This window comes from Odocoileus virginianus, chromosome 20 (genome assembly GCF_023699985.2).
Source record: "Odocoileus virginianus isolate 20LAN1187 ecotype Illinois chromosome 20, Ovbor_1.2, whole genome shotgun sequence".
NCBI lineage: Eukaryota > Metazoa > Chordata > Mammalia > Artiodactyla > Cervidae > Odocoileus > Odocoileus virginianus.
Window position 1 is genome coordinate 14,838,654 of NC_069693.1, and position 19,419 is coordinate 14,858,072.

General features: G+C 56.1%; 1 protein-coding gene across 4 annotated transcripts; it reads right to left on the bottom strand.

Annotated features, from left to right (window-relative positions):
• Positions 1-10,625: 10,625 nt before the first annotated feature.
• On the bottom strand, positions 10,626-18,255 carry LRFN3 (leucine rich repeat and fibronectin type III domain containing 3). 4 transcript variants are annotated; one of them, XM_020871826.2, is made up of 4 exons: positions 17,073-18,255; positions 16,860-16,961; positions 14,094-15,530; positions 10,626-11,261 (listed from the first exon to the last, which is right to left on the bottom strand). In XM_020871826.2, the coding sequence occupies exons 2-4, from the start codon at positions 16,952-16,954 to the stop codon at positions 10,796-10,798; spliced, it is 1,998 nt and encodes a 665-aa protein (XP_020727485.1). In that variant the 5' UTR covers positions 16,955-16,961; positions 17,073-18,255; the 3' UTR covers positions 10,626-10,795. The 4 variants fall into 4 exon arrangements, with proteins under 4 accessions (XP_020727485.1, XP_020727484.1, XP_020727487.1 ...); XM_020871825.2 differs by having other exon boundaries at positions 14,094-15,533; XM_020871828.2 differs by lacking the exon at positions 16,860-16,961 and having other exon boundaries at positions 17,073-18,254.
• Positions 18,256-19,419: the final 1,164 nt, after the last annotated feature.

Here is a 19,419-nt window from a genome sequence, read left to right on the forward strand (position 1 = left end):
ATCAGAACTGAATTCTGACATTAATCTCATCCCTCCACACACTAGACACCCAAGGTCTCTGGTATGGAAGCGTCAGCATTCAGAAGCTAACACGGTTCCCAATATAAAATGAATTGGAGGACTTCCCTGGTGGTCCACTGGTTGAGAATCCTCCTGCCAATGCAGAAGACATGGGTTCAGCCCTTGGTCCGGGAAGATTCCACATACCACAGAGCAACTAAGCCTGTGTGCCACAACTATTGAGGCCTGTATGCCTAGAGTTTGAGTGCCACAATGAGAAGCTCATGCACTGTAACTAGAGATTCCCCTGATTGCCACAACTAGAGAAAGCCCTCTTGCAGCAACAAAGACCCAGTGCAGCCAAAAAAAAAAAAAAAAATCAGGAAAAAATAAAATGAATTGGGGCCCACATCAGCAGAAAGAGAATGATGGGGCTGAGGGACAGTACAGAAATGATCAGCACAGCCTGGGTATAGGATAGGACTTTGATGAGCTGGTGAACACAAGTTTCATCTAAAAACAGCATTGTGTACGTGCATGCTCAGTTATTTCAGTTGTGTCCAACTCTTTGCGACTCCGTGGGCTGTAGCCCTCCAGGCTCCTCTGTCCATGGGATTTTCCAGGCAAGAATACTGGAGTGGGTTGCCATTGCCTTCTCCTGGGGATCTTCCTGACCCAGGGATCAAACCTGGGTATCTTGCTTGGCTGGCAGATTCCTTACCACTGAGCTGCCAGGGAAGCACAGAGACTGAATGGGAGCCCCTTATTCCAAGGTTCTGGGAAATCAGTCCCATAACATAATTTAGGACTATGGTCAGCATCCAGTTTACACCGAGTCTGCGCGGAGGGCCTCACTGTTGGTGGCAACAGGCCTCTTCCCTAGTGGCCTGAGCGGATTTTAGGGTCACAGCTGCCACCTGTTCCATGTGCAGATTTGGTTGGTGATTTCTTAACTTCAACCTTCAACTGCTTCCTCTATAAAATTGGGATAATAAAAAGACCTGCCTCCACGGTGGCTGAGGATTACATTTTTAAAACAAATGTTAGTCACTCAGCTGTGTGTGACTCTTTGTGACCCTATGGTGTATGTAGCCCGCCAGGCTCCTCTGTCCATGGAATTCTCCAGGCAAGAATACTGGAGTGGGTTGCCATTCCCTTCTCCAGAGGGTCTTCCCAATCCAGGGATTGTGCTCGGGTCCAGGAGGCTTGGCGCATCTCCAGACTGTGGACGGCACAGCGTCGGGGTCCACAAGCCAGCTCCGTCCAGGTGAAGCCCTGGGCAGGGGCTTGGCTATGGTCAGAATGCCACCGGCGATGTGGCCCAGGACCGGAGGGGCTGAGGCTCCAGTGCACGCTGAGCAGCGGCCGCGTATTGGAAAAGCCTGGCAGCTCTACGGGCGCTAAGCAAGGCTGAACGCGCCCACTGGCAGCACGGGAGAAAAGGAAGGATCATAGACGACGCCCCCGCCCCGGGCCGCGTCCCCGGCCAGAAAAAGCACGTGCAGGCCGGCCGAGGGCAGCACAAGCGGGCGCCCCAGGTCCGGGTCGAAGCGCAGCCAGGAGCCGGGGCGCACCCCTTGGGCGCCGCCTCTCCTACAAGCGTCGGCCGCGGGTGCAGCCTGCCGCCAAGCACACGAGGTCTCGGTGCCAGGGATCCGCCAGCACGAACGCAGGCACGGCGTAGACAGGTCCTCAGAGACCCTGGGACAGCATTTTGGACACGTGGTCGCAGGCCTTGTCTCCCGCATGCAGGACGGGATGCGTGGCCACCACGCCGGTGCCCGACAGGTCTGTGGAGCTCTGCACCTGCAATACCTGGAAAGGCTCAGGTTGTGCGAGGAGGGGCCGGCGGGCCGCGTGCTCGACGCCGTCCAGCAGGACGGCCCGGGAGGCGTGAGGCTCGGGCCCCCGCGGCAAACTCCTCGTGCGGGTCGTGGGGCTGCGGCGACGGCGTCACCATCACGGAGCGAGTACCCAGCAGGTGGCGCGATAGAGCCAGCGTCGGGTCCAGGGAGGCGTGCCCACCCGGGGTCACCACTGTAGCTCCCGTCGGCCTGGACGCCCCTACGTGCACCTGGCTACCCACCGCCCTCCGAGGGCCCCGCAGCGACACAGCGCAGCACAAGCGCGCCCACAGACTCCACCAGTGCGCCCTCACCAGCACTGTGGTCAGGGGCCCCTTGGACGGTGGCGACAGGGACAGCCGGAAATTGGGCTTCTCAGCACCAGTCCTCCAAGGAATCCTGATGTAGTAACATCCCTGGAAACCCACACATGCAGTCACCCGGCCAGAGGGAACTGGGAGGGGACAGGAAGGAATCAGTATTATCTGGTGGATTTTGAGGCCAAACACATAATGTTCTAATCCTGTCGCCATCTAATCCCTGGCCATGTGAGCGTGGGCAAGGTATTTCACTTCTTTGGGCCTCAGTTGACTCATATGTAAGAGAGGGTGTTAGCCCAGGGGTATGGGAAGATTACATGAGATAATGTATGTAAAGGGCACAGAACAATGTCTGGTACATAAACATTAACTTAGAATAAAGTTGCTTCCACTGGGCGGTCATCCCAGAAAGGCCCGACTGGTCCCCTTCTCGCAAGCTGTTTGGCCAAATCCCTTGCTACAGACCCTGCCCAAATAGTCCTTTGCCCCAGTTGGCCAGGGCCCTGCCCCAAGAAACTCCACTGTGGCCAATCCCCTGTCACAGAACTTGCCAGGCAGCCCAGGAGCCCCAGCTGGCTCTGCCGGTCCCCTGCTGCTGATTCAGACCAACTCACCTGCCTTCTGGGTCTCCCACAGGTCACTCACCCCACTGGAAGCTCAGGGCGCCGCGGCAGAGTGGGGCAGGTAAGAGGGAGTGGGTGGATCCCGGTTAGTCACCGCAGTCTCTCTCGCCAGTCTGCCCTCCAGGCCTCCTACAGCAGGAACAGAGGGGATGCAAGAGGAATCCCAGAGAAGAACGCAGTCCTCGGAGCCCAGGGAATAAAGTAAGATGGGGGCTTACCTGCAAGGAGCCGAAATGAGGCCAGGCACATTGTGGGGGCATATTTATGGTTCCAAATGCCTGGGCTTTCCTGGTGACTCAGATGGTAAAGAATTTGCCTGCAATGCCGGAGACTCAGGTTCAATCCCTGGGTCAGGAAGATCCCCTGGAGGAAGAAATGGCAACCTGCTCCAGTATTCTTGCCTGGAGAATTCCATGGACAGAGGAGCTTGTGGGCTATGGTCCATGGGGTCTCAAAGAGTCAGACATGACTGAGCAACTAACTCACATATGCTTGGGCCTGGCCCTCAGCACTCTCCCTGGGTTAGCACACTGAGGTCCCCATTAGCACTGGCTCCAGCCTGACCTGTTGCCATCGATAGTAATGAGGCCTCATTATGTGGGCAGGGTCAAGGAAAAGGGGCAGATGGACAGAGAGGGGAGGGGAAAGGACAGGGAGGGGAGACGGGGGAGCATAGCTGAGCAGAGACACGGAGAGAGGGAGAGGAAAACATACAAGAAAATTGCAGTGAGATGGAGAGATGGGTGTGGGGAGAGAGGCAGAGTCAGAGAGGTAGAGAGAGCTGAGTGGTGGAGAGATGTGAAGACCCAAAGACAGACAAGAAAGATATTCCTTCAGAGGGCCCTCAAGTGTTTGGAGGGGAGAAGTCTCCAAGTTTAAGACAGAAAATTACAAATCAGGGGATCGAAGTGGGTAAGACTAGCATACCATGGTTGGGACTTCCCTGGTGGTCCAGTGGTTAAGACTCTGTGCTTACACTGCAGGGGGCATGGGTTCAACCCCTGGTCACAGAGCTAGCACACAGTGTGGCCAAAAAAAAAAAAGAGAGAGAGAGAAAAAATATCATGGTTCCTAAGAAAACAGGGTCAGGGTTCCTGAGCCTGCTGAGGAATGAGAAAGGAGAGGCTTCAGACTTGAACTTTTGGGGTCCTGGAAAGGAGGGTGCTGGGTGCCTGGACACCTGGATTCTGCAGAAGAGCGAGCATGGAGACTGGATTTCCTGAGTCTGAGGGAGGAGGACCGGGGACCTTCCTGGGGAAGGTGGAGTCTGGGCTCCAGGTCGTGAAAGTGACTAGAGAGGGCAACACATGCGCCATGTGGAGGTCTGGAGGATCTGACGGTGGAGCTCCCATGGGAAGACAATGGCTTCCAGTTGCTCTCATCCTCCTAGAACGTCCTGAACCAGAGGACAGTGGAGCCTCACCGTCCATGGAGGGAGGATCTGGGAGGAAAGACAAGGCTGGGGCTCTAGACAGGGAGAAGCAAGAGATCTTGGATATAGTTTCCAGCCCCTCCGTTCTCCCAGGTCCCAGGAATGTGCACCCCCTAGCCTCTTTCCACCCAGAACCCTTGCTTTGGGTGGGAGGAGGAGGGGGAGAATTCAAGAAGGAATCGACTTTCAGTAGTTTCATTTCTCACCTGCTTAAGATCCCTCCCAGGCTCTTCATCACAAGCAGAGGAGGTGAGGGGGGCTCCACCAAGGGCACAGGGAACAAAGTGTGGGAGTGCAAAGGTGAGGGTCTTTCCGGGAGCAGTGACTTCCTTCCAGACGGAGGTGGGGAAGATACGTGCTAGAGATGGAGCTGGACCTGGGAACAGGGGAGGGGGCAAAGCCTCCGCTGCCAGGCTGAGGAACTGGGACTCTGTCCCGGGCCCCCTGGAGAGCCATGGAAGGTTCCACGCAGAGGAGGGTGCACGGGTGCTCAGTTGCGTCTGACTCTTTGTAACCCCATGGACTGTAGCCTGCCAGGCTCCTCTGTCTGTGTGGATTCTCCAGGCAAGAATACTGGAGTGGGACTGGAGTGGATTGACATTTCCTCCTCCAGGGGAACCTTTCTGACCCAGGGATCGAACCAGTGTCTCCTACATTGGCAGGTGGATTTTTTACCACTGAGCCAGTTGGGAAGCCCAGAGGAGGGTCGGGTTTGGCTTTAGGAAGATTCCCTGGACCAGAGGGTGAGACTGAAGCCAGAAGCCCAGGGGGAGGAGGTTCAGGGACCCATGTGGGTGAGGCCAGAGTTAGAACAGAATGGGGCCAGAGAATGGAGGAAGGTGGGGGGCGCTGCTCAGGAGGCTGAATGGGGGTTGCCCTGAGACAGGACTCAGGAAGAGGCAGTTTGGGGGAGAAGCTGAGGCCAGGGTTGGACCCTGTGGGTGTGAGGGGCCCCAGGCGGATGTTCAGGAAGCCAAGCAAAGCCAGGCCCAGGGTTCAGGGGAGGGCCTAGGGCCGGGATAGAGGTGTGAGGTCCTCAGCAGAGAAGGAAAAAGGAAACTTTGGGGTGTGCTGGGGGTGATGCCCCAGAAAGAGGTGAGTGGAGAAGCAGGAGGGTGGTAAGGACCACAGCATTCAGGGCTGTGGATGAAGAGGAAATTCCCAAAGAACTGATGTTTTATCCAGAGTCAAGTGTACCCCAGGGATTCTGTAGAGAGTTGAAGCCAGAATATACCCAGAATAAAGTCCTCTGAAGTGTCACGTTTTATACTCTAAAGTCTCGTCAATTTTGCATTCAACTCCATCAGTCTACCCATGTGAGTTCTCATATAAAAAGATTTTCAAATACTTACCAGGAACACCCTTGAACCTACCCTTGTGTACTCCCCTCCCACACTCAACAGTGAAAATGGGTTCAGGTTCTCTGGGTTCAGCCGTGGAATCTCCTTGATCAGTCTCCCAGTACACTGGAGTGTCAGTCACCCATGCATTCAAGGCTCTTCATAAGCTTGCCCACAGCAGTCAGACAGTCCCAACCCCTCCTAAGGCAAATGAGCCCCCAATCCCAACCTTGTTCTTTGCTCTGTGCCCCAAGCAACCCTCCTCACCACGGATCTTTCTAAAGTCCACACCAGACCCTGCCCCTCCCATGGCTCCGGTGCCTCTGGCGTGCAGTTAGACTTCCTCAGCCTGGCAGCAGGCATCCGCCCACTTCTTAAGTTTCCCCGTCACCCGCCCTCTTCTCCCACTCTGTTCTCCAGCTACAGGGAACTTTGGCCAGCTCTCCAAGTGCCCATCCTCTCTCTTTCCTGCTTCTCTTTTGCATACAGTGTTCTTCTTTCTTGGGAGAACTCACTTCTCCCAGCTTTCTCCATACATCCTTCAAGTATGTGGGGTGGGGGTGGGGTCCCAGTGCAAAATGAAAATGTGGAGTCCTTTGTTCAAAAATCATTAAGAATTTCACGATGGTGACAGTGGGGCATCAGTCAGCATGGGGTCCTTTTAAACAAGGGGTGCTGGGCTTCCATGCAGATCACACTGCCATGAAGCTGGCCCTGCCTTCGGGAATCTTGGAATCTCCCCACCTCCCATCCCAGGCTCAGTTAGGATCCCCTTCTGGGCTCCCAGAGTCCCCTCAGCTTAAACAGGCCCTAATCATTCTTGCCTGTGCTTCTCCCATCCCAGCCTTGACCACTCTGGGCTGCCATTGTTTGGTGAGTATTTATTTGTTCCACCAGACTTGAACTCTATGAGGGAAGGGTCTAGGGCTGTTGGTTACCACTCTGTTCCCGGTATCGCTGTGCATGAAAAAGTGAAAGTGTTAGTTGCCCAGTCATATCTGACTCTTTGCCACCCCATGGACCATAGCCTGCCAGGCTTTTCTGTCCACAGAATTTTCCAGGCAAGAATACTGGAGTGGGTAGCCATTCCCTTCTCCAGGGGAAATCTTCCTGACCCAGGGATTGAGTCTGGGTCTGTTGCACTGCAGGCAGATTCTTTACCATCTGAGCCACCAGGGAGGCCCCTATCATTCTGCACAGGTCAGAGCAACGCTGAGAATTGATACCTATCCTTGCTTTTGTGAGGTGTGATCAGGAAGGAACCATGCCCAAGTTCAGTCTAGCAAAGAAACATCCGCTTTTGGAGGACCCTTCAGCGGATTCTCCCACATGCACGTCCAGGTAGCGTTGTGAAGTCTTGGCATTAGCTGAAGCCTCTCATTTAATCACACTTATGTCCAGACACTCAGGAACCATGGGTTAGCCACACTCAGGATCTGGCAGGAGGGGACAGGGGACAGAGTCCTGGTATCAGAACTACAGTGTCTTCAAGAAAATCCTCCAGAAGCCTGGAGCTTTGGTGCCAGGAAAGCTGGTCTCAGAAATGGGCAGGGGATCCTCCAAGCCAGATGGGGGATGGAGAGTGGAAAGAGTTGCACTCCCTGAGCTCAGAAAACTGGTGGACCCAGCTAGGCAATGTTGGACAAGCTGCATTTTAACTTTCAGCTACAGAGACACATGATCATTTGCCTAGAGTTGGATTGTTTCTGCATGGGGTTGGGGGATGGTCCATGTATCTTTTTGGGGAGGCAGAAGGGGACCATGCTAGAGGAACCAGCCTGCCCCCATGTGCCTCCTCCCACCTCACTACTTCTGCCTGTGTGGGTATGCGTGTGTCTCTGGGACTGAATTTCCTGGATTCACATCCCCCTCTCCCCTGCCCCACAGGCCACAGCCTCAGTCTTAGCACTTGAACCTGGAAGAGGTCCTTAATTCCTGTACTATAGAGAAGTCACCTTCCTCATCTAAGGGATGGATCCCAGGTATCAGAGATCGAGGCCCCACAACTCTTCTTCCCCAGTCTCTGCAATCTTGCCTGAGAACGGGGCAGCTGGACAGTGATCCCCACTGTCCCCTTCTGTGTAGGGGAATGGAGGCCTTGGGTAAAGTATTTCAGATCTCTCAATCCTCTCACTTCAGCTCCCAACCTTGTCTGGCTACTTTTTCTGCCTGCACCATCGCGGTAGCCTCCTCCTTGGTCTCCCTGAGTCACCTTTGTCATGAACATGTAAACAGAACCCCCACTGGAGCTTCCTAGACATCAGGGAGGACTCTTCTCCTTATGGGTCAAAACCCTCCAATGACTTCTCATGCCACTGAGAATAAAATCTGGGATCCTCCCAGTTGCCCACAGGGTCCTTCATCATCTGCCCCCTTTCAGTTCTCCAACCTAAACACAGGATCACTCTTTTTTTCCTCCCCTCCAACCCACGCCAGCCCTGCAGCCTCCGGCAGTGCTGTTTCATCTGTATGAAATATCCTTTCCACCCACTGAGTAGTTAGCTTGAGCATCTCAGCAGGTGTTACTTCCTCCAGGAAGACTCCCTAAACTCTCTTCCTGGGTCAAGCGCCCTGGTTATAGGGTCTCATAGTTCCAAGGGTCTCTCCTGCGTGACCCACCTTGTCACCATACATGCTCTCCACTTGCTTATATGACGCTTGTTTCCCTCACCAAATGGTGAGACATGGGAGGGCAGGACGGGCCTATGTTTGTTCAGTATCAAATCCCTTTTTGTTGCTGTTGTTTAGTTGCTGAGTCATGCTGGACACTTTGTGACCCCATGGACTGTAGCCCCAGAGTGCTCCTCTGTCCATGGGGTTCTCCAGGCAAGACTATTGGAATGGGCTGTCATTTCTTCCTCTAGGGGATCTTCTGGACCTAAGTATTGAACCTGTGTCTGCTGCATTGGCAGGGGGATTCTTTACCACTGAGCCACAAGGGAAGCCCTAGTACTTTGCATTAATTAATGCTCTAGTACTACAGGCATTAATTGTTCAAATTTTAGAAGGAAGGTTGCAGGATGGCACGCTCTGGCTCCCCCTTATGGCAGCAAGTGGTATTTTGATGCAGGCACTAGGTATCCATCCCATCCTCCCATTCTCTAGGTCCCTTTCTCCAAAACACCTCACTCTCCCTGACAGCTTCACCTGACCTCAGCCACTGAGGGTAACAAACAAGAAGAAGAAGGACCTCGTGATGCTGCTGGAGGACTTGGGGGATCAGGTCAGGTCCTTGGGACTCAGGCTGTTCCCTTGGTCAATGGAGGATCATTTCCAAGGCCTACACCCAACCAAGAAAGGTGTGCCAGGATCTAGGATGTTATTCTAGGACAAGTCATGTGCACCAGATCATGAGCATGGCCAATCCAGTCTTGGGCTCTTCATCAAACCCCTCACACAGCAGGGAAGAAAGACAAGACCCAAGTTCACTCCATATCTTGCCTCTGGAGGTGGTACCAGCGGTGGTCTGAGGTCAGGAAGTGCTGGTCCTCCTACTGCTGATCCATTCCTGGGCCTCCAGTGACACTTCCAAGACCCAGGGTTTGATCGTGCAAACCTCCAGGCCTGGTATCCAAGGGGAGGCCTAGGGCAGATCTAGACTGAACGAGGACAAACCCTGGAGAGACACAGGGGCAGAAAGGCCCCAATCAACCTGAACTAGGCTCAAGGCCCACAGGACCACAGGGTCTATACTCCCTGTCTATAGTTTCTTACCTCCTACTGTCAAATCAGCTGGCTTTGGCAGCTGCCCAGCCAATCCCCTACACAGCTCTCGCTGAGGTCACCACAGCCTTGAGATCATTAAACACAAGAGTCCTTGGCTCTGATTTGCCTGGTTTGCTTCACTCCGTCCCTCCACCTATTGCTGTTCAGTCTTTGTTTTTCAGCCCAGGTATTTATTTTCCTGTCCCTTAAATATGGAGAGTCTGATGACCTGAGTCTGATGACCCATCCCTGCTGACAGTGCCCCCATTTCTGTCCCTAGCTCTGGTCTTAGACTAGGGGTCTAGTGGTCTCCTGGCTGCCAACCCTTGATGGCATGCCCACCCTCTGGGCCCCCACCCCTATATTCAACAAGTCCCAGTGGCATTGGTGGGACAACGGTGAGCATAGCTGCCTTCCATGTCCACCAAGTCCCACACTGGCCTCAGGATCGTCCTCAAACCTGCCCTTCCTCCCTGGTCCTGTATCAGGGCAGATCCACTGTCCCTCCCCCGGTCAGAGCCCTGGGCCTTCCCCTGGACACTTCCCTCCCCCACAGCCCTTCAGCTCCAAAACGGATCCACTCAGCTTCCTATCGTTCTCACCCACCCTCTGCTGCTTTCCCCCACGCCTGCCCCTGGTCCAGCCTTGTCCTCACCCACCCAGGTTCCTGCCTTGGTTTTCCGCAGGCTCCCAGCCACAGTCTTTGTCTCTGATCCACCGTCCTGACAGCTAGAAAGATCTTCCTAAAACCCAAACCTGACCCTCTCCCTCCCTTGCATAGACTCCTCCGTGACTCCCCAAAACTATCGGGCCAGAGTCTGAGCTCCTCAGCCTGGGGGTCCTGAACCCTGCCCACGCCTCCTGCCTCACTTCTACCGCAGCGCCCCCAGTGCCCTGCATGTCCTAAGCCCTTGCTTGTGTTGGCCCTAAGCCCAGAATACCTTTCCTTCTGCTCTTTGCCCCATTATCTCCTTCAGATGTCATTCTCAGCTCACGTCTACTTCATGAGGCCCTCCCTGACCACACCCTAGGCTGTGACCACACCTTTTGGGGGGCTCCTGCCATCTCCTAGGCTTCCCTCCTCACCAAGTCTCTCATTGCCCTGAGCTATCAGTGTCTGAGGGGCAGGGCTGGGGGCCGCCTGGGTCGCACGGTCAGCCAGCATAGGGCAGGCCCAGAGGGGACACGCAGGGAATGTCTGCAGGGTGAAGGGACGGCCGTCCTCAAGCTCATCCGGGGACCTCAGAAAGGGCCGGGGGTGGGGCAGGGTTCTCTCCCCAGTGGAGGCATCCCACTCCGGACCCCTGAACGAACCCCCACCCCCAACAGACAGAGACACGGGCAAGGGCCCAGGCCCAAGCTTAGAAAAATAGGACTTTCTTGTTGTGCCCCGGTGCCCCCGACACCCTCCCCGTCAGAGTTTTAAAAACCGTGAGCAATTTGGTGAGTCCGAGGCCAGGTCCCACGGGGTGTCTGGGTCCTGCCACCCCGGCAGGGGGCGCCCTTCTGGGCCGTAGAGGTGGGCGCCAGGCTAGGGTCCCGTGGGTTCGTGGCTGGGCCCCCAGGGCTCACAGTCCAGCTGGACCACGGTGTGGGCCCTGGGTGCGGTGGGCTCAGGGGCCGGCGGGGCCGGCGTGGGGCCCAGGGCGCCATTGGTTTGGGAGCACACGCTGCTGACAGGCGCGGAAGCCTTGGTCTTGCCGGGGGGCTGGCCGCCGTGCACCTTGTAGCGCATGAGCAGCACGAAGATGAAGACCAGCACGGAGGCCACGATGACACCCCCCAGCGCGATGATCATGGTGCCGCCCAGGAAGGGCGCGTGCGGGGCCCCGCAGGGCCGCAGCGCCGGCTCGGTGGAGAAGCGGTTGCAGCCCACCGGCCGTGTGGCGGTCAGCCCCGTGGCGCCGTCCTCGTACACGGCCAGCACGCACAGATCGTAGGTGCGGCCTGACGCCAGGTCCGTTAACAGGAAGGAGCTGCTCTCGGCCGGGATCATCCTGGAGGGACAGGCGGGTGGGGGTCAGGTCGCTGGCTGCCCAGCACCCACCCTGCACCCTGCCCCAACCCTCCAGTCTGGAAGATCCCCTTCACCCCCCACCCGAGGCCACTGCCTCGTTTCACCCTAGACCCTGAGGTCCCCTGTAACCACTGCCTGAATTCCCTTTGGTTTGATACCCTTCAGCCACCATTCTGTTAGCCAGCTTTACCTCAGTCCCCCTTCTCCTTTTCCTGCTGCTCAAATGTCCCTTTGATCTCCCTCTGGCCTCAGTGCCTATATTCTCACCGGTGCCCGCTTCCCCACCCCCTGCTGCCCAGTTTGCCGTGAGCCCCATGGCCTCCCAAGTGTGGTTTCATTTTATATCCCGTTGCCTGGCTCCCCTCCTGCACTGCCACCCTTCCAGCATTTTCCCCGAGCCTGCAGCCCAAGTTCCCTCTAGCCTTACTGCCCAGTTTTGTTCCACTCCTCCGCCTGACTTCACTCTGGTTCCCCCACCCGCCTCTCCCCTAGCTCATTGCCTGAGTCCCCCAAGTCTATCACCCCATCTCCTGTCAGCCCACCACTGAGTTCCCTCCAGCCAGACATCTCTCCAACTCAGTGCCCAGCTTTGTTCTTTTTTTTTTTTTTATGTGGACCATTTTATACTGAATTTGTTACAATACTGTTTCTTTGCTTTGTTTTTTTGGCCCCAAGGCATATGGGATCTCAGCTCGCAGACCACTAATCTAACTTGCACCCCTTGCTTGGGAAGGCGAAGTCTTAACCACGGGACCGCTAGAGAAGAGGCTGCCTGGTATTCCTCTAGCCTGATGCCCATTTCTTTCTACCATCCCCCTGCCCATCCAATTTCCCTCTAATCCCACCTCCACATCTCCCTCTAGGCCTTCACCTAATTTCCCTCTGTTCCTCTGACTTTCCTCCATCCCGGACTGGGTTGCACTTTCCCAGCTGCCTGACTTTCCTCTAGTGGAAAGCTAGAATTCTCTCTAATCTAACCACCTGAATCCCCTGTTGTGCTGATGCCCGATTTCCTTCTAACCTGCCAATGAAGGTCCCCCGAGCCCCGCTGCCGTATTATTATTGCTGTAGCCGTAGCCTGCTTGCCAGAGAGCCCTGTCATCTGACTCCGTTTTCATTAAACTGATGTGCCTCAGTCATCGCTGCTGAGTTCTTTTCCTCCCTGTTGCCTTATTTCGTTCCAGTTCTGTCTCCTGATTCTCTTTTATCTCTCTGGCCTGGTTTCAATTTATCCTTATCTTTCTCATTTCCTTTTATCTTTAGTACCCAATTTCACTATATTTCCTTTTGTAGCAGGGCGCCCTGTTGGGAGATTTAACTTGTTTTATAATCCCTGTTTTATTCTTCAGCGGCTTTAATGAGGGAACTCCATGATTATCTCTAGTAGGGTGACAATCTAGGAGGGCATTTGTCCCATCCTCCCCACCCCATCCAGCAAGGTGGACGGGACTTGTGTGATTTTCAGGTGTGGGCCCTCTGTGGAATCGACTGAAGATGGCTATCTTTGAAATGGAATGGAGAAAAGCTTGTTGGATTTCCAGGACTGAGAAAGAAATCAAGTGATTACTAATCTTTGAGGGTTTTGGCTTGTGGGGAGGCAAAGGGAACCCAGATACTGGATTTACAAGGCATGGACCCCAGACCTTGGGAGGCCCACTCTTCCGCAGCTGGGTGTCAAGCCTGGGCCAGCCTGACAGAGAGGACAGGGAGCCATCCCCAGCCACCCATGCAAAGCTGGACTTGGGTAGACATGTCAGTAGCACCTGGGTTACAGCCACCATCAGTGACCACATGTGGCCACAGCAGATGTTCCAATCTTGCCTGGATGACTGTCATGGTAACCCACTCTTGAAGTGTGTAACCCAGGTTTTGTTTGCCGCAACAGAAGGGAGTAGGGAGTCCCCAGCAATGCCAGACTGAACAGTCCTGTTCACCTAGCAGTGGTGGAGCCTGAACTAGCTTGAATTTGATTTGGAAAAAAAAAAAAAGCTGAGATGTCACCATGTTAGAACTCCAAACACATAGAGCAGGTCACATCGTACAAACCCAAAGCCTAATCTCTATATAACCTCCTCCCCCATTTTCCTTTTAACTTCTGGTCTGAGTTCCTTTGCAGGCTTTCCAGGCAGCTCAGTGGGTAAAAAGTCCACCTGCAATGCAGGAGATGCGGGTTCAATCCCTGGGTCAAGAAGATCCCTTGGAGGAGGGCATGGTAATCTATTCCAGTATTCTTTCCTGGAAAATCTCTTGGACAGAGGAGCCTGGCGGGCTACAGTCCACAGGGTTGCAAAGAGTCAGACACGACTGAAATGACTGAGCATGCACTGAGCTCCTTTGCAGCTGGGTTGCCTCACTCCATTTTCCCCATGATCCCTGGACCCTCCTGCTTGATCTCTTTTTCTTCCTGCAGCCTGACTTGAATCTAGCTGTCATCTGGAAATACTTAGTTCTCTTTACTACTTAAATCTGCTCGTAACCCTTCAACCTTGCCTCTCCGGCTGCCCAACCAGGGATCGAACCCTTGCTCCATGCAGTGGAAGCGCAGCATCCTAACCACTAGGCCACCAGGGAAGTCCTGATTACCTTTTATTCTTGCTACCAGATTTCCTTTTTCTGTCTGTTACTGTTTACTTTTGCTGCCTCCTTTCTTTTTACCACTGCTGCCACATTCCTTTTGCCTTCTCTGCCTGATTTCCTTTGTAACCCTGCAGCTTCACTTCCGGTGGTGCAGCCTGGGGTATCAGTAGGTGTTCCTCCAGCCCTCCCTCCACCTCGCTCCCCCACCCGAACTGCCCGCCGCCTGGACCTGCACCTGTAAACGAGGATGTCGTCGGCTGAGCTGTTGTACTGGATCTGGTACATGCGGATGCCCGGGATAGGCCGCTGATCTGGCCACTGGACGAGAGCCGCTGTGGCGCCATGCTCTGTCACCTGGACGCCACGGTCAGTAGGGGGCCCGGCCTCAGCCGCCTTGGCAGAGGCAGAGGCAGAGGCGGCAGAGGGCGGGGTGAGGGCATCAGGCTCCCCGTCCCGCGGGGGATCACAGCTGGTGCTGTTGGCTAGCTGAGGGGGTGGCGGGGGACCCACAGTCAGCTCAACAGCGGCTGTGGCCTCACCAGCTGCATTGGCCGCGATGCACGTGAAGATGCCGCCATCTCCCGGCTCGGTGACCAGCAGCTCCAGCGTCCCGTTGGGGAAGGCGCGCGCTCGGCTGGAGTTGCCCAGCAGCCGGCCCTGAGGTGACACCCACCGCACGCGGGGCTCGGGGTCCCCCACCGCCCGGCAGCGCAGGGCGGCCGGCCGACCGGCAGGCACGGCCAGGGGCGGCGAGCGGTGGGTCACCACCGGGGGCTCGCACACAAACTCCTCCTCGCCCACTGCCCAGAAGTAGCGGCCACCCAGGGCCGGCGGGGAGGCGCAGGCCTCCAGGTCGTCCTCCCGCGCCAGCCGCCGCAGCCACACCAGCTCGCAGTTGCAGTGCAGGGGGTTGCCGCCGAAGGCCAGCACCAAGGCGGAAGCGGGCGAGCCGCGGGGCCGGGCTAGCAGCGGCAGGCGGGAGAAGAGCGGGTCCGGCGGGATGGTGGTCAGGCGGTTGGAGGTCATGTCCAGCCGTGCCAGCTTGTGCAGGCGGGAAAAGGCGCCGGCGGGTACGGAAGCCAGCAGGTTGTGATCGAGGCCCAGCGTGTTGACGTTGCCCAGGCGGCCCAGCGCCTCCCAGGGCAGCTGCTCCAGGTTGTTGTAGGAGAGGTCGAGGTCCTCCAGCGTCTCGGCGCAGTCGTCCAGGGCCCCGGCCGCCAGGGCTGCCAGCTGGTTGTTGCTCAGAATGAGGTGGCGCAGGTTGACCAGGCCGCGCAGCTGCCCCTCGCCCAGCGAGGTCAGCCGGTTGCCGTCCAGGTGCAGCGCGCGCAGAGCGCGCAGGTCTGCAAAGGCGCCGGCGGCCACGTGGCGGATGGTGTTGCGGGACAAGCTCAGGTGTAGCAGGCCCGTCATGTTGGCCAGGTCCCGGCGCCGCACGGTCGCGATGAAGTTGTCGGCCAGGCGCAACTCCGCCGCCCGACGGTCCAGTGAGGGTGGCACGAACAGGAGGCCTGCCCCCGGGCACAGCACGCTTAGGGGCAGGGATTGTGTCTGGCAGCGGCAGCGCCGGGGACACGGGCTGGGTGAGGCTGGCTGGGGTGGAGATGAGGCGGGGGCCAGCGGTAGCAGGCAGAGGAGCAGCGGGAGGACGGCCATCGCGGGCAGGGGCGGCCTGCTGGGAAAAGGAGGGGGTGTTAGGGCGGGCTGGGGCCAGAAGAGGGGTGCTGGAGGGGGTCGGGGTGGTCTGAGACCAGAAGAGAGGGTCAAAGTGGGCTGAGAGCAGAGAACTTGATCAACGATGGCCAGAGAGGAGTGGTCAGAAAGACCAGAAGCCAGAGAGGATGGTTAAAGACTCAGAGAGATGTGTCACGAGGGAAGAGAGGGAAAAGAAATGAACAAAGAAAGTCAGAGGGAAGGGAGGTGATTAGAAATGAGACAGGCAGAGAACAGGAGCAGTGATCAGGGTGGGGAGAAGGTAAGCCAGAGAGCTTTAGATGTGGTCAAAGAGAGACACTCAGAGATGGCCAAAGAGAGAAGAGGTGGTCAGGGTGGTGGGAATGATTAGAAGTAGCCAGACAGGACCAGACGAGAGAGGTTGTTAGAGATAGTCACAAAGATGAGGAGTGGCCAAAGAGAGGGGAAGTGGCAGGGATGGCCAGATCCAGGAGAGATGGTCAAAGATGGTCTGAAATGGTCAAAAGGCAGAGAGGCTGTCAGAGAGAGGAGGGCTGTCAGAGAGAGGAGGAGGGAACAGAACATGTCAGAGACAGCTGGAGACGGGACAGCTGCTGCGATTGATGGGTGTGGGGAGAGGGCACCAGAGAGAGGAAAGGCAGTCAGAGATGTTAGAAATGATCAGAGAGCACCAATGAGCAAGAGAGACTGAGAGAAGAAAGGTGGTCAGTGAGGGCGGATGGTCGGAGACTGGCAGTTGGAGTCAGGAGTGGGTAGAGGGCAAGAGAGACAGTGAAAGATGGTTAGACAGAGGAAAAGGTGGATAGAGAAACTCAGAGAGGAGAGACAGAAGAATGGTAGAGAGAGATGGTGAAAGATGGTCAGAGACAGTCACGGGTCAAGGCTTAGAGTCCAGGGTAGACACGGGTAAGAGAGCTGCTGAAAGATGATTAGAGAGAGGTACTACAGACAGAGATGTCAAGGGTGGTCACTGAGTGAAACAGTAGACAGAGGTGGCCGGAGAGAGATGCTGTGGACAGGGGTGCTAAAGACAATGATCAAACACAGCAGTGGCAGGCAGAGATGGTCACTGAGAGGAGTGGGGGCCAGAGATAGCCCGGGAGAAGAGCCAGTGGACATAAGTGTCAAAGATGATGAGAGAGAGAAGAGGTGAGTAGAGATGGTCAGTGAGAGGAAGAGATGGAGAAAGGACACTGGAGAGAGGAGTGGTGGACATGAGAGGCAGCTGGAGATGATCAAATAAGACAGATGGTAGGAAGAAGCTGGAGAGCCCAAGCGGGGCGGGGGGATGGGGGCAGTCACAGACCTGGAGATGCCATCAGCTGGGGATGAGGAGGTCAGAGAGGGGCAGGGCTGGCCAAATGTCCACAGTGTTCGAGGCAGACTCTTGTGAAGGGACATCTGTTCCCTGGGGAAATTCCAAGGGTGCCCAGGGGTACATGGTCCTCCTTACCTCCACCCCCAGCAATGAAGTTCCTCTCAAGTCCCTCCCCACCACAGGGTCTCCCAGTAGCCTTACCTGAGCTGGAAGCCGCCCCAGGGAGCAAGAATCCTCAAGCTCCGAGGGGTCAGGGGTCAGGGCTCTGGAGGGGGTGCCTGGTCATGCCTTCCCTGCTCCCAAGTCTGTTGTGTCTCCGCTCAGATTTGTGGCCAAAGAGTCTCTAGACCTTGATACTTAGGGTCTTAGATCTCCAAATACTGGGCCTCTTAAGGGCCCAATTTTAGAGACCCAGGCCCCAATCTAGGTTGCCCGGAGTCACCATCTCCCAGCTCCAGTCTTGGGATGCTAAACAGACAGATGGAGAGTTTAAGATCTGAGTCCCAAGCCCAATCTTGGGATTTGATGCTAGGGTTCTGGGTTTAGATATTGGGGCGCTGAGTCAAGATTTGCCCCAAATTTCAGCATTAGGCTTAGCAGCAAGGATTTCAGGCCCAAACTCAGGTTTAGGCCCTTTGCAATGCCAGGGTTCAGATCTTGGACTCTGAGGCCTAAATTTCAGGGTTCGAGTCTCAATTAGTGGGCTCCTGGTTGTAGAAATGAGAATCCAGTCCCAGATTTGAAGGTCCCAGGCATAGAACTCAGAGCTCAGCTCCAAATTTGGGGATTCAGATTCCAAATCTTGAGGTTCAGGCTCCAAATCCTGGGGTACATATTCCAATTCTTGGGGGTTCCAGCTCCAAATCTTGGGGTCCCAGGGACTGATGTTGCGATTTCAGCCCCAAATACTGCTGTTCAGGCTCCAGGTCTCGGGGTCCCAGCCCCAAATCAGGCTCCAAGGCTCAGGTTTCCAGATCTCTGGATCCAGTCTTGGGGTGCAGGCTCCCCGATTTCGGGGTGCGGGTCCTGGTTGTGGGGCGGCGCCGTCTCCACTCGCTTCCCGGGATGCAGCGGGGGCTGGTCCAGAGGGAGGGGGGCGGCTGCGGTAGGGGCGGGGGGCGGCCAGGCAGCCCCGAGGGCCGGGGTGGGGCGAGGCCTGGGCGCGGACAGACGGACAGACAGGGACACGCGGGGTGGGGGCACCGCAGCACAGGCTGGGACGTAGGGGGGAGGGGCCGCGCTCAGAGACCCCTCCCCCGCCGGGGCCGGGGCGGGGGCCGGGCGGGGGCCGGGCTGGCGGGCCGGGTCCGGGCGCTCCCGCGGCCTCCTCGCCGGGAACCCAGGGCCGTGCGCGCGCCCGCGCTTAAAGGCGCAGGCCCCGCGCGCGCCCGCGCTTAAAGGTGTAGGCAGGTCTCCTCTCTCAAAGGCGCGCCCCTAGCCCCACCTTTCATGGAGTCGTCCTAGCTTTCCTTGGGAGAGAGAATCCTTGGATAAAGAGTCAGGAAGACACAGAGACTGAAACCGAGAGACAGAGATAGAGAAAGAGACAGAAAGATAGACAGACTTAGACTGAGGGACAAAGAGGAGCAGAATCAGAGAGGCAGAGACAGAGAGAGAGGAAAAGACACACATATTCAAGGAGAGATGGAGATACAGAGACAGTGAGAGACCCAGAAAGAAAAAGAGAGACGAGAGACAGCACCAGTTAGAGATAGACAAAGAGACATAGAGATAGTCAAAGAGACAGAGATTGAGGGAGAGACAGAGACAGCGACAGACTGAGCTGGGCAACTCAGCTGTGAGGATGTGTGTGTGTCTGTGTGTGTGTGTGTCTGTGTCTGTGTGTGTGTGTGTCTGTGTATGTGTGTGTGTCTGTGTGTGTGTGTCTGTGTCTGTGTGTCTGTGTCTGTGTGTGTGTCTGTGTCTGTGTGTGTGTATCTGTGTGCGTCTGTGTGTGTGTGTCTGTGTCTGTGTGTGTGTGTCTGTGTGTGTGTCTGTGTATGTGTGTGTGTCTGTGTCTGTGTGTGTGTCTGTGCGTGTGTGTGTGTCTGTGTGTGTCCCCTCTCATTCGCAGCCTTGAATGTGATTCTCCATCCCAGAGCCCTCTGCCGCCCAAGCCTGTCTTCTGCCTTCCTGTCTCAGCATCACCTCTCTGGGATGTCCTTTAGGTGGAATTTCCTTGCCTGGGCCCTACCTGTATCAAGCCTTATCTTTCTGGCCAGTGTAGAGACTCTGCTCTGTCCCAAGGCTCTTTGCACTGGCTGCAAGGGGAAAACTTGGCTCTGGAAATAGAGCTAGATGTCAAGTCACACTTGCCAGATATCCCATGGAGAAAGGAGAAGATAGGAATTGGAACAGAGGCAGGGGGCAGGCCGGGTTGACCCAGAAAAGTATATCCGTATAGCCACTGCCTCCCCCTCTCCTCGACTCAGGTCCACTGCCCCATAGAATATCCTACTAGAATCGTACTAACACATGACTCACCAGGAGTGGTGTCTGCCTGCACTGATGCTCACGGAGGATAGTGGAGGAGAGGATGAGGGTGGGG

What these genes read in the sequence shown, in the direction of transcription:
- LRFN3 (XM_020871825.2), bottom strand. Translation starts at nt 16,954, where the DNA reads ATGTCCCTTCACAAGAGTCTGCCTCGAACACTGTGGACATTTGGCCAG. An exon ending in CCAGCTGATGGCATCTCCAG is followed by an intron (nt 15,534 to 16,859) that starts GTCTGTGACTGC and finishes TCCTTTTCCCAG; the next exon opens with CAGGCCGCCCCTGCCCGCGA. An exon ending in GACGACATCCTCGTTTACAG is followed by an intron (nt 11,262 to 14,093) that starts GTGCAGGTCCAG and finishes CTGTCCCTCCAG; the next exon opens with GATGATCCCGGCCGAGAGCA.